A 17,777-nucleotide genomic window follows, 5' to 3' on the forward strand; every position below is an offset into this window, starting at 1 on the left:
AGCGTTTCTGATGTTTTGTCTTACAGAGCTCCTTTGTTGATGCAGCTGGGATACCCCAGAAAGACAGACAAGAGTGCAAATACAGGACAAACAGAAAGGCTGCCAGTGGCAGGGGCCCACGATGGCCCCCACCTCAGGGCAAACTCGAGGTTTAAAATATCAGGGTCACGATACAACATTCCTGTTTGATTCCGACCGAGGAAGCAACACATCGAGAATGATTTGCATTCTCCGCTCCTGCTGAGCGGACCCCAGCACAGAGAGCACCATCTGGAGCTGCTGGGCCGTGCGTCCGCTGAGGCCAGGGCCCCTCCCTGGCATAGTCAAGCCCCCGTGTCCCTCAGGCCCACAAGAACACAGCCTGCAGCAGGGAGGGAGCTGGGGCTGAGCAGGAGCCCCAGCTCTGTGATTTGCGATCTGGCGAATCTTGGGCATGTCTGGACTTTGGCTTTTCATCTATCAAATGAGAGGGTTGAACTAGAGAACCGGTGAAGATGCCTTTTAGCTCGCACGTTCTCTGTTTTTACCCACTGAAGTGGACAACAATAGGCGAGATCAGGAACATTGTAAAGGATTCCCATTAGATTCTGAATAAGATGCATGTTCTCATCTCCTATCTTCATCATCAAAATAATTTCCTCCTACTCTCAAATGACCAAAGACTCTCCGCTGCTCTCAGAGCCACAGGGTGTTTGGACGGAGTCTCGGGGCGTGCACGCGGGGGAAGGAAGGAGCTTCCTCTGCCTTCATAATGCTATCTAGGTGAGATGACCAGGACCCAGCGGCATTTCTGCCTTTCCATCTTAACATGTGTCTTGATACGCTTCTTAGGTTCTAACCCTTAAGGTTTCTCAACTGATTGTTCAGCTCCCTCAATCCTAAGGGCCTGGGCTGTGGGATCGAGCACTGGGCAGGTTCTATCAGACACTCAGTGACCCCAGGAAAGCTGCATGTGGCATCTCCAGCTACAGGCCCGAAGCCTGCGGTTCCCACCTGGATCCCGTCCTGCCCACCTTGCCTGCTCTCAGTCACTGCCCAGGGAGTGGCTCATAGGCTCTGACCATGGCTGAGTGGTGACTGTGGCCTGGAGCTCGCCCCAAGTGGTGACGGCCTTGGCAGGCCCCTCTGCTGGGAGGCACAGGGGAGGTGTCTCTGGACAGGCCGGCCTTGCACAATCCCCAAAACCACCAAATGGGCAATTCTTGGTACTGATGGGCGGCAGGAGGTGACCAGAGCCAGGTCAGTTGGAGCCTTTGAAAAACATTCATATTATATAACCACTCTCAGAAAAATAAGGAACAAATATTGAATCACTGGAACTAGGCAGCAGGGGAGGGCCAGTGGCCAAATCCGGGAAGGCCTAAGCTCCACGCTCAGAGAAGTTCCAGAGCTATTTACTTTCCACAGAGGACACCGTAGTTTCTCACTGCAGCCTGAGCAACTTTCTGATGTCAAAAGAAAAATCCAACTGTTTTTCACTCCTGCGGCCACCCTTCCTCCCCGGCTCCCTCACCTGGTGGTCCTGGTTCCCACAGCTGCCTCATGGCTCCCCTTCCCCCCCCCGCCAAGGCCAAGGACCCTGGCCTGGCAGCCTGAGCCTCCCCTGGCTTTGAGGAAGTCCCCTGCTCCACTGTATTCCCAGTTCCTCGTCTGGCCCGAGACCACCCGGGGCTTCCCTAGCTCCATATCAGCACCAGACATGAAACTCTTTTTGCTCAAAACCAAGTAGCTGCAGAATCCCTGGCCCGGAGTGCCCAGGAGACCTTGACCCTCCCCGCAGTTCTGCATTCACGCCTTATGTGGAGCACACCCTTTCAAATCCAGAAACTTGCACTTTCCAGTGTGTAAAATGAGGCCATCATCCTTCTTATCACGGGCTGGTGGGAAACCAGACCAGAGGACGTGATCAAAGTCCATTCCCGCAGTGTGAGCCCCCATGGCACTGGGGATGGCAAGGGCCGCTGGCCGAGGGCACACTGGGGCCTGATGATGAAGGCCGTGGGGAGCGACAAAGGCATCATCACCGGGGCAGCCAGGCCCCTCGTGCGGCTCCCGCGGAAGCCAGGGCAGTTGCTCACACTCAACAAAGGCCTGAGATCGGGTTTCAGAGGCTTCCGCAAAGACACTGGCTGCCCCCCTTATAATTAGAGAGCTGTCTTTATCCCGTTCCCAAGGTGAAAGCCAAGATGATTCATGACTTGTGCAAGGCAGTTCTAAAGAGGATCACAGCGTGGCTGCTGCCAGAGTCTCTGGCTCTCTCCTTGTGCAAAGGGCAGCCGAGCCTTTCCTTGCCCACCCCGGGCAGCCTTTACTTGACCAGAGCTCCATGGAAGCTTGGAGGGACCCCACTGGCCTCCTCACGTTGTGGCAGAGGATGCTCTGCAGGGGCCAACGGTGCCTCTTCCGACCAGCTGGGGGTGGCCATCCTGACCGTCCTGACCTCAGGGGCTTGTGCTGTGGGATTCCTGAGAGCCCCTTCCTAGTTCAGGGCCCCAGGGCAGCCTCTTACAGGCAGCTGCTCCCAGGCCAGGTTGAGTCCAGCCTCTGCTAACCACACATACTAGTCTTCTTCCAGCCTGTCTGAGATCCCCCAGAAGGTGGGAGAGTTGGGGGTAGGGACAGCACCTAGAGGGGCAGGTTGGGTGGAGGCTACAGGAGTCTGGGTCAGCTCACAGTTCATGAGGAAGGAGGCAAGTACCCGGGAGGCCCCAGGACATGCAGATGTTGGGGCGCATTTGCATGGTCTGTGCAGCCGTCTCCCCAAGGACCAGCAGCAGGCAGCCTCCCAGCTCCCTTCCAAGGGTGTGGCCTGGGCTGCAGGTTGCCGCCTCCATCCGGAGTAGCTGCGGTCTCCACAGGTGGCACCCCAGGCCCCAGCCAGGGGGCAGGGGAGGGGATGTTATGGGACAGGGAGCATTGGGCTCCACTGACCACATCCCATCATGGAGTCGGTAACGGTTAATTTGATGTGTCAGCCTGGCGAGGCCATAGCACCCACTGATTCCATCAAATACCAAGCAGGTGGCTGCCGTGGGCGTGTTTGCAGACGTGGATACTATCTACAGTCAGTGACTTGAAGTGAAGCAGATCATGCTGAATGATGTGGGTGGGCCTCCCCCAATCCGCAGCAGGCCTGAAGAGGGAAAACAGAGGGTTCTGGAAGGGGAAATTCTGCTTCATGACTGCAGCATCGACTGCCTGAGGTTCTAGTCTGTCTGCCCAGTGGATTTGGGACTTTCCAGTTCGACCAATGCATGAGCCAATTCTTTCAAACAAATCTCATATATATATATGATAATACGTATATATAATCATGTTATATACATGATATATAGTTAATATATTATGTGATTATATCTCCTTAATATACATATTTTTCTTAATATATGTATATTAAGGAAAATAGGAGCTCTATATTCTTGGATCTCTCGTCTTGGTTCTCCTTCCCTGGAGACCCCTCCTAACACAGAGCCCTAGGCCCCCTCACCCGAGCTGGTGGGGACAGACATGGGGAGAGTCCGGGGTAAAAGCAGGCCACTGTTTGGAAGCTCTCAGCCTTCGCTGCGTAGATGGATGGGGTCCGCTCAGTCATTGGGTGGGCTCTCCGCCCACACTATGGCTCTCTGTCCACACCATGGAGCCCTCACTTTGCCCAGGCCCCAGTGAGACACCCACAGGCCCCAGCTGGACGAGAGGACAAAGACGGATGTGAAGGGCCGTTGTCCTGGCAGTGCTTAGAGAACAACAGGAAACGGCCAAATGCCCTCCTTTGACTGTCAGGGAACATTCACAGTACGTGAAGGGCAATCACAGGTTTAGAAAAGCACCACGATCACCTTCTAGCCTCATCTCTGAGCCTTGGCAGCAGAGTGGGCCAATCGTCTTGCCTTCACATGCTGGGTAACAGTCGCGCAAGTGTCTGTCATGGCATCTTGTCACCCGGTCCTGTCACTGAGGGCCTGTCTCCTGCCACACCCAGTTGGAGCTCGGCAAGGACCGCATCTTATTCACCCCTGAGTCACCAGCTCCTCCCAGGGCTGGATTCCATGAGCCTCTGTCCTTCCCCTTTGCAGAGCTGACACTGGGAGAGTGGTCATAAGCTGGGGCGTAAATGACCGAGGACGGCCTGGGGGCCAGTAAACACCAAGGCCTCGGGATAAGGGAATGACGTCCTGATGCACCACCTCCAGCCCCTGTACAGAGGGACAGCCCTTCATTTCTAGGGCTGTCTTCAGCTCTGACATTATGATTCTACCAAGACAGGGCGTGAAAAGGCCAGCTCTGGGGTTCTGGGGAGGTTTTATTGGCTCACAAATAAAATGCCAAACCACCAGCCAATACCAGCATAGAGCCCTCCGTGGGCACTACCGACTCAAGGGAAAGGCCCCGAGGCCCCACACCCGGCCCGGCCAGCCAGCTGCAGCCACACCCTCCAGTCATCGGCCGCCCAGACTTCAGAGAGGAAAAAACCAGCCACGAGGGGAAAGTGAGATGGCCCCGGCCTGACCTCTGCCGCAGAGGCCCAAATGGCCTTGGTCAGATCTGAGGCTTCCCCCCCAGTCAGCTTCTTGCCACCCCCTCCACCCGCCACTGCCTGGTGCTCCCCGCCGGGTACACACCCAGCGGTTTTGGTTAGTTCTTGAAGACAAACTGCAGGAGGGACACCATGAACTACAATAAAATTGGGCACCCTGGGGACATTTTTGTAAGGTCACGGAGTTGCTGGCTGGCTGTGACACACCCTCCTCTACGTAGGAGGACTTTGTGTGAGAGAGGACACCTCTGAACGAGGGCTCAGAGACCTCATTTCTGCTCCCAAACAGCTACCCAAGACGTGGCTTTGGGCTTTGGCCCAGAGCTGAGGCCTGCAAAGGCTTCCACCTCAGTGCTTCCAGAATCTCAGCTGTCCATATTTACAGAGCCACACATCAAAAGATTCTTCCCCAGCACTTTCTACGGGTGCCCAAGGGTTCCTTCCACTCCGTCTTGTTTCACCCACCTGCTCTGTGCCAGGCACATTATAGATCAAAAGGTCCAGGGAGTTCAGAGGAAGAAGGAAATACCACAGACTTAAAAAGCAAGCCAGGGCTTCCCACGCTGAGCGTGGTGAACAGAGGAGCCTTCATTTGTCTCCTCACTTCCATCCCGGGGTGAGCTGGCCGCTCCTGCAGCATCTGGCCACGGCTCTTCACACCGACAGTCCCAACTTGTCAGTGGATTACGAAATCAATTTAGTGGATTGCACAACCACCAAAAACTGAATTACAATAAGAATGCATCTCATGGTTGCGTGAAGCCTGTGTCTCAATGATTCACACACACATAGAATAAAATGTACTTTGTTTGTTTGTTTTTTCCCCTGAGACAGAGTCTTGCTCTGTCGCCCAGGCTGGAATGCAGTGGTGCGATCTCGGCTCACTGCAACCTCCGCCTCCTGGGTTCAAGTGATTCTCCTGCCTCAGCCTCCGAGTAGCTGAGATTACAGGCGCGCCACCATGCCTGGCTAATTTTTGCATTTTTAGTAGAGATAGGGTTTCACCATGTTGGCCAGGCTGGTCTCAAACTCCTGACCTCATGATCCACCTACCTTGCCCTCCCAAAGTGTTGGGATTACAGGCGTGAGCCACCGTGCCCGGCCTGTTTTTTTTGTTTGTTTGTTTTTTGAGATAGAGTCTCACTCTGTCGCCCAGGCTAGAGTGTAGTAGCACAATCTTGGCTCACTTCAACCTCCGCCTTCCGGGTTCAAGTGAGTCTCATGCCTCAGCCTCCCAGGTAGATGGGATTACAGGTGTGCACCACCACGCCAGGCTAATTTTTCTATTTTTAGTAGAGATGGAGTTTTCCCATGTTGTCCAGGCTGGTCTTGAGCTCCTGGGCTCAAGGGATATACCCGCCTTGGCCTCCCAGAGTGTTGAGATTACAGGCATGAGCTGCTGTACCCAGCCTGAATAAAATGTACTTCCTATTGTGTTGTGGGTGAAAAAGTCTGAAAAATTCTGCATTAGATGAGCTTTGAAATCATGCAGGTAGATTTCAGGGAACAGAGAGGAGCTGACCTTCTGTCCCCGAGGTGTCACCAGAAGCGTGGAGCAAGGGGTACCATCTGTCCTCCTCTCCTGGCTGAAGCCCTCTGACCCCTCTCTGTACTTTGCGCCCAGAAATACACATGGAGTTAAGAACACAGAACATCACATCTCTTTATTACCACAAGGATGTGGTGATTCCCTCCCTCCTCACTTCTCACCCCCCTATCTGCTCCTCCCCTGGCCCTTTGACCTGCAGGGCAGCTTGGCCTCATCCCCAGGCCACTGCTAGACCCAGAACAGCAATTATACCACCCGCCCCAGCACCCTGCCAAGCAGTGCCTGTCAGCTTCTGTTCCCAACTGGCCCAGGCCTGCTGCGGGTGCCCTCATCTCTAGCGCCTAAACCCAGAGAACTGGGCAGTCACAGGGTGTTAGGATGGAAATGGCCTCAGAAATTCTCCAAGGCCCTTGTGTTACAGGTGGGGTAACAGATGTCCAGAGATTCAAGCAAGTTGCTCAAAGCCACATGGTAGAGCCGTGACTCAGCCAGAACCAAATTCTGGTCTTGCAGCTTCTAACCCATGTCTCTTTTGATGTCATGCTCTTCTAGCTGCTTCTGACCTTCTAGCTTGTGTTTCTACCACAAAAGCTGGTAACAGCAACTCTTACAGTATTGCGATGGGCTGGCCACCCCTTGCACAGGCCTGGCTATACTGGGCACATAGTAAATGTTCTAATTCTATGAAGCCACTTGGGTTCTGCGGGCACCTTTGCATCTTGTCTCCAGCGACAGGACAAAGCCCGTGCTCCAAATCCCTTTCTGGTGTCATTCATTGTACGTGAATCTGTTACTTCCCCAGAGCCCTTCAGTCTGTGATCCCAGCCATGTAGGCGGCAGCCGCTCCAGGAACTTCCCAGGAACCATGGAACCTGTCGTGTCCTCCAGACTGACGGGCACAGGCGCTCTGCACGGAAGGGCTCCAGGTGCCACCAGCCAGCATCTAGCCAGCAGCGATGCGTAAAGACCAGCCAGGCCAGGAGAAGGTGTCTGCTACTCCCCATTCCAGGCCACACCGCCAGGGCCACGCTGCAGGCAGCTCCCAGATAGGACATGAAGGTGCCTGGAAGGTATGCCGCCCCCTCCAGAACCTCACACCGGCCAGAATCCCTCACGGGTGGGCTAACAACACTCAAAACAACCACACTGCTAGCTCTTTTAAAATTTTACTTTTTAGTATTTTTATAAGTTTAACTCTTGTTTAAAAAGATAAATTGAACCTCTACCCTCTCAGCGAGGCAGGCCTGGATCTAGATTTCTGCCTAACCAGCTGTGTCATTTGAAAGTCGCCTCCCCGGCCGGGTGCGGTGGCTCACACCTGTAATCCCAGCACTTTGGGAGGCCGAGGCGGGCGGGTCATGAGGTTAGGAGATCGAGACCATCCTGGCTAACATGGTGAAACCCTGTCTCTACTAAAAAATACAAAAAATTAGCTGGGCATGGTGGCTGGCGCCTGTAGTCCCAGCTACTCGAGAGGCTGAGGCAGGAGAATGGAGTGAACCCGGGAGGCAGAGCTTGCAGTGAGCTGAGATTGCACCACTGCACTCCAGCCTGGGCGACAGAGCGGCACTCCGTCTCAAAAAAAAAAAAGAAAGTCGCCTCCCATCTCTGGTCGTCAGTTTCCTCCTCTGAGACAGGAGGTGTCTAGACTCGACCCCTCCAGCTCCTTCAAGGCCTTCCCAACACAAATTCTGTTCCCGGCCATCCCTCCTCCCAGCACCACAATGACACTCCTCCTTCGAACACATCCAGGTGGGCCCCAGGGCCGGGCTGGTCACTGCCACCTGGTGGGTACAGCCTATGTTCAGGCCCCAAGGCATGAGCAGATCCAGGACAGCAGCAGGACAACCACCAAAGGATGTGATGGCAGCCAGGGCTTGGGTGAGGGAGGGAGGGGTGGGCAGGTGGTGCACAGGGGATTTCTAGGGCGGTGGAACCGCTCTGCATGAGAGTATAATAGTGGACACACAACATCACACACACAACATATTTGTCAAAACCCACAGAATGTACACCACCAAGAGTGAGCCCTAATGTCGGCTATGGACTTCGGGTAACAATAAGGTATCAATAGAAGCTCAATGGTAACAGACGTGCCACAGTAATGCAAGATGCAAACAACAGGGGAAATTGGCATGGGGGGTGCAGGGTCAGGGAGGGGCAGATGGGCACCCTCTGTACTTGCCGCTTCATTGTTCTGTAAACCTAAAACTGCTCACAAGTAAAATCCACTATATTTTTAAAAAGCAATAGCAGCAAATGGCCAGAGATGGCCTCAATTTCATCTGCCAAACAACTGCCCATCACGCCAGGCCTGGACCACCCACCCAGCTCCTCAGAGATGCTGGAGGTCATAGGTTCACCAGGAAACGGGAGCTGGAGAGGTCAATTCTTCCTGTGTCCACGGCTCCAGGTCCTTCTAGAACACAGAGGAAGGTGCATGCCATGCTCCCAGGCTCGGGTCAGAAGATTGGTGGGATCCAGTCTGAGGCTCAGTGCTCAGACCAAGAAGATAAATGAGACCAGAGACACTCAGAGATTAAACACCCTGCTGGGGCTGGGCAGCAAGGAAGCTGGGAGAAGGGTCTGAGAACCCAGGTCCCCATCTCTCAGGCCCAGGCCCTTGGCCCCCCAGGCTGGGACAACGAAGGCCAAGTACAGAGGGCTCCAGATGGAGGCCAGGGACCAGCTGCAGGCACCAGGCGGCCTCAGAATGTCTGGAGCTGGGGGACCCCCCACAGGGCTCGCTGGGCAGCTGGTTCTTCGGGGAGACCACGTGGTGCAGAAAAGCTTGAGTTTCTTGGTTGGGGACTTAAGGCTGCAAACCATGGCGCTAATGAACCTAAACAAGGGAATTTGCTAGGTTTTCTTATTTTTGGTGTTTTGTTGCCAACAAACTCATTCTGTCCTAGAGGGGCTTGTTATATAAGGAGGAGAGGGAAGAAAACTGCTGAGATGTGAGGCCAAAGTCACCAGAAGAGGAGAGACTTCCAGATCAGCTGCTGCACCAGCGGGGAGTCAGGTACAAAAAACAGGGGGTTGTTTGCGTCTTTGTTTTTTCAAACAAGAAAAAGCAAAAAGCCTGCATGTCATGTCCTAGGAATGGGGTTAAAAGTCGTCGTCTCTTGGGACAGAGTTTGGACCCCTCCGTGAGCAGGGCCTGGTCACTGAGATGCCCCCGACTCGTGTCCTGTGTGCAGGATGGAGTCCCCATGCAGCCCGGGCCTCTCTGCAGGGCCTGGTGGCTGCTAAGAGGCAGGAAGAAACCCCTCCCTGAGTGTGGCCTCCACGTGTGTCACCTACACCTGTCAGAAGGGTTTGGGATCTTTCTTTCTCATGGAGAAAGCACAGAAGATTCTGGGTCAGGCCCTGTGGGACATCCCTAGAGCCACAGGACCGTCCCCTTTGTGTAGTTTGTCCCCGGCATTGCCAGTGCTTCTGGTTTCACTCTTGGTTCTCAGCAGTGGATCCTGGAAGCCCCCTGGATCATGAACCTCTGCCCTTTGCACTCATGAGGCCCAGGGACGCCTCCCTCTGCTTGTGCAACACGAGGCTGCCACATCCCAGGTCTTTGTGCCCAAAGTGAGTGGATTCTGACCTTCCAGGATGGCCAAGGGTGCCAACATTTCCCAAAGATCTGTTTTCAAACTAATCTGGGAGACAGCCTTTGGAGACGTCCATGAAGAAGGGGAACTCCACAGGTGAAGGGGAAACCGAAGCTACCTGGGGGATACTCCCCGCGGCCCACTTGGCCCCCTCTTAGTCTGCATTGCCCTATTTTCATGGCTTAAAGGGCAGAATCAAAAGATCACAGTAGGTCAGTTCTCCCCAGGCTATCTGCATGCCCAGCCTAGAGAAAGGAATGAACACTCAACAGGGACCTGCTAGCTGAAACCTTCAGTGGTTGCTTCCTGCCTGCAGAAGGTGTTGGACTCTGCCTGGCATTCAGTGCACCACAGGACACAGCCCTGGCCTCACCCTCTCCTTTCTCCCACACCACTCTTCTGCACCAGCCACCTGACCTACACGCTGTCCTAGGACACCCTTTACTCCTCTTTAATCCCCCCACGCCAGCGTTCCTCAAAAAGGGGGCTCAGGACTCCCACAAGGTTAAGGTTATCATAGACATATATATGATATACATATAAGCAATATGATATTTTATATATATTTTTTTTTTTCTTTTTTTTGAGAGAGGGTCTCGCTCTGTTGCTCAGGCTGGAGTGCAGTGGTGTAATCTCAGCTCACTGCAACCTTCACCTCCTGGGTTCGTGATTCTCCTGCCTCAGCCTCCAGAGTAGCTGGGATTACAGGTATGTACAACCATGCCCAGCTAATTTTTGTATTTTTAGAGATGGGGTTGAACTCCTGACCTCAAGGGATCCACCTGCTTCAGCCTCCCAAAGTTCTGGGATTATGGATGTGAACCACTGTGCCTGACCTAGATAAGTGATTTTAAAGGTAATAGCTGGGGAGCCAGAATTCCTTGAAACTGATAATTTGCGATTAAAACACTTTGTATAGGAATTTAAAGCAATCTTTATCATATTGGAGTTCAAGGACAGCCATCAGTAAGAAATTTTCTCCCTTCAAAGTGAGGCTTGTTACAAAATTTGAGCAGCAGCGGCTCACACCATTTCCTCCTATCTCGAGTGTCCTGACCCTTTTTCTCTCACACATTTATATCCTACTCATTCTTCAAAAACTAGCTGATTCCCACAAATTTACACCAACTTTTCTGAGCAGTCCCGTTGAAAATTATATTCTACTCCATTGCATTTTAATGCCTAAGAATTTAAAATCACTCATGCGTTACCCATTTGCTATTTATATATAAATTGTATCTCTGTATAGATTGTGAGGACTCTGAGGGCAATGGCTATATTATCCAACTTTTTTTTTTTTTTTTTTAAGAAGTAAATTCATCCAGCTTGGCCAACATGGTGAAGCCCCATCTCTACCAAATACACAAAAATTAGCTCGGCATGGTAGCGGGTGCCTATAGTCCCAGCAACTCAGGAGGCTGAGGCAGGAGAATCATTTGAACCTGGGAGGCAGAGGTTGCATTGAGTTGAGATCGCGCCACTGCACTCCAGCCTGGGCAACAGTGTGAGACTACATCTCAAAAAAAAAAAAAAAAAAAAAAAACAAAGTAAATTCATAGGATTCAAAAGTCAAAACATAATAACCTATAATTGAAGAGTCATACTCTCACCCTTCGCCCAGCCATGCCATGTCCCCAGAGGAACCACTTTTAGTTGCGTAGACAGCTAGGGTTGCTTTATGCAAATGCAAATATACAAGCTGTTCCCTGTCTCTTATCTGTTTTGCTCATGTCTTACTGCCTCGCCTATCTGGGAGATCTTTCAATATCAGCACATAGGGATTTGGGGGTATCCATGCCATATTCTTTTGTCTGGAATGCTCTAGTTTAACCAGTCCCCTGTAGGTGATGCAGGCTGCTTTCAATCTTTGGCCATTACAGATAATACAATAAAAACTTGGTCCATACTTCATATTTCCAGCGTAAGTTCCCAGAAGTGTGGCTGCTGCTTGCAAGTCAGTGCATTTATTATTTCTGCCATGTGCATATAGGGGGAAGGGCCCCTTATAAAACCATCAGATCTCATGAGAACTCACTATCACGAGAACAGCACTGGGGAAACCGCCCCCATGATTGAATTACATCCACCTGCTCTCTCCCTTGACATGTGGGGATTACAATTCAAGAGGAGATTTGGGTGGGGACACGGATATCACCACGAGCCCTCCTCAGCATTGGACAGTTTGCTCTCCTAACTATGATATAGAAGAGTCTATTTCCCGCACTGACTCACCAACAGACTATTTTGTTCAACACCTGGACTTTTGCTGGGTTGGTGAGACGTGGCATCTGTGTAACCCAAATTGACATTTGTTTTCTTTAGTCCGTGGTGTTTCATCGCTGCACAGAGTCGGCACTCGAGGTGGCATCGTGTGGAACTGCTTCTCAAACTGCAAGTAGGACATACATAGGTCATAAAATCCACTCAGGACACACAGGTTTTGTTGCGGCTGCTGTTCACAGAACAAAACCAGAGCTCCAGGAGTTTTCTGGGATGTCTATATCCAATAGGTCGTGATGTGAAGTTCCTCGCTGTGGCTCACTGTCAAAGTCTGAAAGCCGCTGCAGAAGCAGCTCAAGGCATGGTGGGCACAGGGGTTCCATGGGGTAAGTAGCCCTCAGGACAGCCACTAGGAATGTGGTCCCTCCCTGCATACATGTGCTGTCTCCTGTTGAGTGGGTGAATCTGTTTCCCCATCCTTGAGTTGGGGCAGCTGTGCTCAACAGAAATGCAGCAGAAGCCACACCACCTGACTTCTGGGTTAGGTGAGAAGGAACCTCGCAGTTCCTCCTGGATCTCTTGTAACGTCTGCCGCGGGTGAAACCAGCTGCCACGTTAGGAATCTGCGCCAAGACCACCATGTTATGAGGAAGCTCAAGCCAGCCACATGGAGAGGCCACGGGGATGGAGAAAGACCTGCACAGCCAGCCCAGGGGCCTGATGTGAGAGTGAAGGAGCCTCTAGGATGCACCAGGCTCAGCTGCCACCTTCAAATAGGAGGAACCCCCAGTGAGAACTCAGCTGAGCCAGACGACCCCTAAATCCATGAAAGATGATTTCAAATCATATTTTTAAGTTTTGGGGTGGTTTGTATGTAGCAATAGATGATCTTGTGACTATGTAACCCTGGGAAAGTTACTTCATTTCTGTTTTTTAATCTAAAAACTGGGAATCATGGGAGTTCCTACTGGAAAATGAGTTAATCTATAGAAATATAGAACCACATATGAGTTAACAAAGACATGGCTGTGATGCCTGGGACTCATTTGGAAAACATGAGTTATCACTTTAAAATACTTCATTGAGTTTAGGGGCAATATGCTATGATTACTGAACCCAGGAATACTACAGATTCTTCCTTCTCAGAGCTTTGATGAGAGGAAAGAGGCAGATTCCACCTTACCTTCAGGTTTGCCAAGATCCTTCCCCAACGTACAAGTGAAAGGGAGCTCAGGAAGGCAGAATGAAGGGACACATCAAATCCTTGGTGACAAAGTTTGGGACTGGCTGGGCACAGTGGCTCACGCCTATAGTCCAAGCATTTTGGGAGGCCAAGGCGGGCTGATCACCTGAGGTCAGGATTTCTAGATCAGCCTGGCCAACCCTGTCTCTACTAAAATTACAAAAATTAGCCGGGCGTGGTGGTGGCTGCCTGTAGTCCCAGCTACTCAGGAGGCTGAAGCAGGAGAATCGCTTGAACCCAGGAAGTGGAGGTTGTAGTGAGCCAGGATCCCACCCCTGCACTCCAGCCTGGGCAACAGAGCGAGACTCCGTCTCAACAACTACAACAACAAAGAGTTTGGGACAGAGAAAAATCCCTGTAAACTTCAAGCCTTTTGGGGTGCTCTTGGGTGAACTCCTGAATTGCTCAAGGGCTAACTTCCTCATTTATTATTAAAAGAAAAAAGAAAAAGGCAGAGGCCAGTGGTGAAGGCTGGCGATTTCTGGTCTAGGGTGACAGATAACAGAAAGTAACAATGGAGGCTCTTGCAGTGCTCGCAGGCACTCAAGGAGTGGAAAGGAAATTGCACATTTCACCCGTGACTGCATAGGCAAACGAGAACAGCAAGTCTCTGCTTTCAGCTGGAATGTTATCAACTTCAGTCACGCTGATTATCTCAGGCTGATCAGAAAGGCTGGTACCAGGAGTGAGTGACTAAATGAAGAAATTACTAATTAACAAATGCTTGGGTGGACAATCTTTCAAAACTTAGGATCAATGGGAGGAGACAGGAGGAGTCTTGTGAGGATTTTTAAAATATGCCAGAGCTGGCTGGGTACAGTGGCTCACACCTGTAACCTGAGGACTTTGAGGCCGAGGCGGGCAGATCACCTGAGCTCAGGAGTTCGAGACCAGCCTGGGCAACATGGCGAAACCCTGTCTCTACTAACACTATAAAAAGTTAGCTGGGCATGGTGTTGCATGCTGTAGTCCCAGCTACTCAGGAGGCTGAGGCACGAGAATCGCTTGAACCTGGGAGATGGAGGTTGAAGTGAGCCGAGATCGCACCACTGCGCTCCAGCCTGGAAAAAAAAAAAAAAAGCCAGGGCTCCTAATGTACTCATTTGAACATCACTTGTGTCCACCCTGGGTTCGGAATTGTGCTGGACATGGGATACACAAAGGTAAGACACGGACCCACCCTCAAGTCCGAAGGTGGAGGTGAGGTGGGGAAGAGCAGAGGCTGTAAAGGGTCAGAGGGACCTTCTGGAGCGGTGGAAATGTTCCAGGTCACACTGTGGCAGTGGTCACATGACTGCACATTTATGACAACCCACCTCATTGTATACTGTCAGTCGAGGGGCATTATATGTAAATCATACCTCAATAAAGCTGACCAAAAAGTAGCCAGTCAGCCACCAGCAGACCCATGGGGTAGGAGAAGAAAAACAAGCAATCTACAGAACGTGGGAAAATGCCTATATTAAGAATCCTGGAATACTCCATGTGCTTTTTCATGCAGCGGGAGTGGAATGTTCAGGAAGCAGCTGTGCTGTGGGTGATAGTCATACTTTATTCTCTAAAACTCTCCAGTTTCAATTGGCCTCTTGGTGCCAAAGCACCAAGCATGTTACACCTATCAGATCGGGCACACTGCCCCTTTTTCCCAACCTATGAGCTGAAATGGCCAGCACTGCGCCTTCCAGAACCCAGCTTAGATGCACAGTTGCCACGGAGGTAAGAAGAATGATTTGTTCACCACCAAAAGTCCAGTTTCTCCAAAAGGTAAGTCCCAGCAGGGTACAATGTCCCAAACCTACGCAACCGTTTCCACTGCCTATTCTGGGGCCCCTCACTTGGGTCAAGGCAGCATTTCAAAGGAAGCCAGGAGCGAGAACTCGTGCATCCGAACCTTTCTCTGACTTGGTGGGTTATTGGATTAGCTACTCTCAGAAGACCCAAAAGGCCTAGGGGAGAGAAGAGATAAATCCGGATGCGGTGGAGACAATGGCCAAACAGAAAAAGCGCTCGGAGAAGAAAAGTCGGGGGAAGCCTGTAGTGGGGACGCTGGCCTCAAGGAAAGGCCCTGCAGGAAGGCAGGGGCTAAAGGCATAGTTTCCTAACCCCTCCCTACAAAAGACCCCCTTTCCCTCCACCCAAGTGAGTACAGGGACCGCCCTGCAGCAAGAAGACGGCAGATATTTAAATGTGAGGAACCCCGGCCACAGCGGGCTGGGCTCCCCACCCATCACCTAGTGTCCTCACTCACTGCACTACAGACTTTGTCAAAGTGGTGGCAACTGAGTCCAGCACCAGAGATTGGTGATGCTCTGGTTGATTTCATTGTCAAGTGCATCTGGCAGGACTCTAGTTTGTCGACAGTATTCCAGACAAGGCGTCGCTGGCTGAACCGCAGTGCCCCGGCATTTGGGACCATTGAAAAATACTCTGGATTTTTTTTTTTTTTTTTTTTTTTGCAATTGCACAAGGATTTACTTATCTCTCTTCACGGGTGAAACTGATTTGGGGGGAAACTGCTAGACTCAATGACCAGTTGGACTGTAGGCAAGAAGGCCCATGATTTTGTTCTTCAGATAAAAGAGCAGCAGGGAAACAGGAGGCCTCTCTCCCGCAAAGCTGGTCCAAAGTGCACACAAGGCATGGCTGAGCGCCTGGTGATGCACATTCAGCAGGTGGGCGAGACCCAGGAACGTGTACTGCAGGTTGTGGGGGGCTTGGGGCCATCCGCTGACATCTTTTCTCCCCACTCAGGAGACAGTAGGGGAGATGGTTCTCACAGATGAAGTTGGGCTTTCAGAAGGAAGGTGAACAGGAGAAAAAAAAAAAAATAGAGGCCTCAGAAAGCCCCTCCCTCCCAAGTCTCTCCTCAGAGGTGAACCATGACAGATGGCTGTGCGGCCTGAGGCCTGGCCTCCGGGCAGCCAGGGAGGAGCAGCTGCAAGTCCTACAGCCTGTGAGACCCACGAGGGGTCTGGGCCAGCATCCAAGGCTAAAGCCTTGGCTATCCTAACGCCCCAGTGGGGCACTTAAAGCTCCTGACGCCCAGGCCCAGGCCTGGTGGGAGCACAATTCTCTCTCGCGCCCCCCTCCTCCCCACTCCAGGGCCACCCTTCCTTCTAATCATCCCCCGGAGTCCGTGTTGGAAGATGCCAGTGAGCACGTCTCAGGGCTCTATGCCTTGCGCGGATGAATGTGGGGTGACTCAGAGGGAGGGGGTGGTGGCAGATGCCTGCAGCTGGCTCCCAGCCAGCTTTGGCCATCCTGAGTAAATGCCTGGCTTGGGTCTTGGCCTAACACTAAGGGCAAATCCCAAGAGGGGTGAGTGGGCTTCTGGAATCTGAGCAATTCTGCTTTCAAAACAGGTGAATCCCTAGGCCAGCCCGGCCCCTTCCCACACACCCCTACCCCGAGATGGGTGCAGAATCAGCAGCGGGAATCATCCAGAAACTCTCGCATTCCACGGCAGGTGTCGGAGCAGGCCTCATTCCAGAGTCGTGGTGGCCGCTCCACCTGGCGAGCTTCGAGGGGACTCTGGCAGGCGCTCGCCGTGGGGTCCTCCCACCAGTCTTCTCAGCACAGGAACGGTGCCTTCACATTGGTCTTCCGGGGCTTAAAAGCATATCCCTCCTGCTTGCTCTTCAGATGCACACTCCCCCTCCAAGGATACCTCCAGGTTCCCTGCCAGCTCACTTGACTCACATGGCAATGGTCACCAGGCTGTCTGAGCCCAAATCAAGCACCGTTTATTAGGGGGAAGCTCCGTTATCCAGAAAGCTCACCTTTGAAGAGTTACCTATTTCCTGCCAAAGTTGTGGCGGGAAGGCCTTAGGTGCTAGAAAACCTTGGGGAATTTGGGGAATGGCAATTAAAGGATTATCATTCTTACTTATTTGTTTGGATAAGTAGTAATCACCCTTCGGATGCTTATCGGTGAGAATATTTCTAAAAGTGTCCTGCACGTTTCCCTGCTTTGATGAATGGAACGGGAGAGCAGGATTTAACTGTCTGATGGCTACGGTTTCGGGAAAGTGCCAGAACCTCCACGTCAGCCACCCCAGAGCCACAGGCAGGGTACGAGCCACAGCAATGGGCCCCAAGAAAGAGCCCCACACCCACCCTGGTCCATGGAAGACGCTGCTCACTGGCCCCGGGTTACCTGGAGTCTTGTGCATTCTCCTTACACCAAGTGAAGATAATATTTTGTTTCCTTCCCACCTTAACACAAGCCACCCCAGTTCTCCCTTCTGACAACAGGCAAGTGGACCCTAGACCTTCCAGAAAAGCCTTAGAGCACCCCCAAATGCTCACATTTGTCAGCTGTAATTCCACCCCCAGTTAAAACCTGATTCTGAATGTGACTTGGCCAACGCAGCTTGCAAAGCAAGAACGTCTTCATTTAAGGTTGGAAACACCAGCTGTTTGGGCTGTGAGAAAAGGAAAGCCCACAAGGTCTCCGAGGCTTGGCGCTGCCTCTCACTGTCCTCAGCTCCTCATTCTGCCCCTGGTTCTCTCTCCAAGCACCAGCAAAACCCTGTCCTAGGAACCCCCAGACTCTAAGAGCCCATGACCAAAAAGGAAAGCCAAATTGGGGAAGAACAGGGGCCCCCAACTCCACAGCCCTCCACT

At 52.1% G+C, this 17,777-nt stretch overlaps 2 protein-coding genes across 8 annotated transcripts in view; one reads left to right on the top strand and one right to left on the bottom strand.

Moving 5' to 3' along the window:
• The window catches only part of PRKAG2 (protein kinase AMP-activated non-catalytic subunit gamma 2), a 324,996-nt gene that overhangs the window by 240,756 nt on the left and 66,463 nt on the right, over window positions 1–17,777 (bottom strand). The gene's annotated exons all lie outside the window — the stretch shown is intronic.
• Window positions 14,170–16,341, top strand: LOC101178988. Its single transcript, XM_030826372.1, is given in 6 exon segments — window positions 14,170–14,274; window positions 14,276–14,314; window positions 14,653–14,752; window positions 14,755–15,056; window positions 15,903–15,955; window positions 16,254–16,341. Coding segments are annotated over 6 exon segments (687 nt in total).

This window comes from Nomascus leucogenys, chromosome 13, assembly GCF_006542625.1.
Source record: "Nomascus leucogenys isolate Asia chromosome 13, Asia_NLE_v1, whole genome shotgun sequence".
Lineage (NCBI taxonomy): Eukaryota > Metazoa > Chordata > Mammalia > Primates > Hylobatidae > Nomascus > Nomascus leucogenys.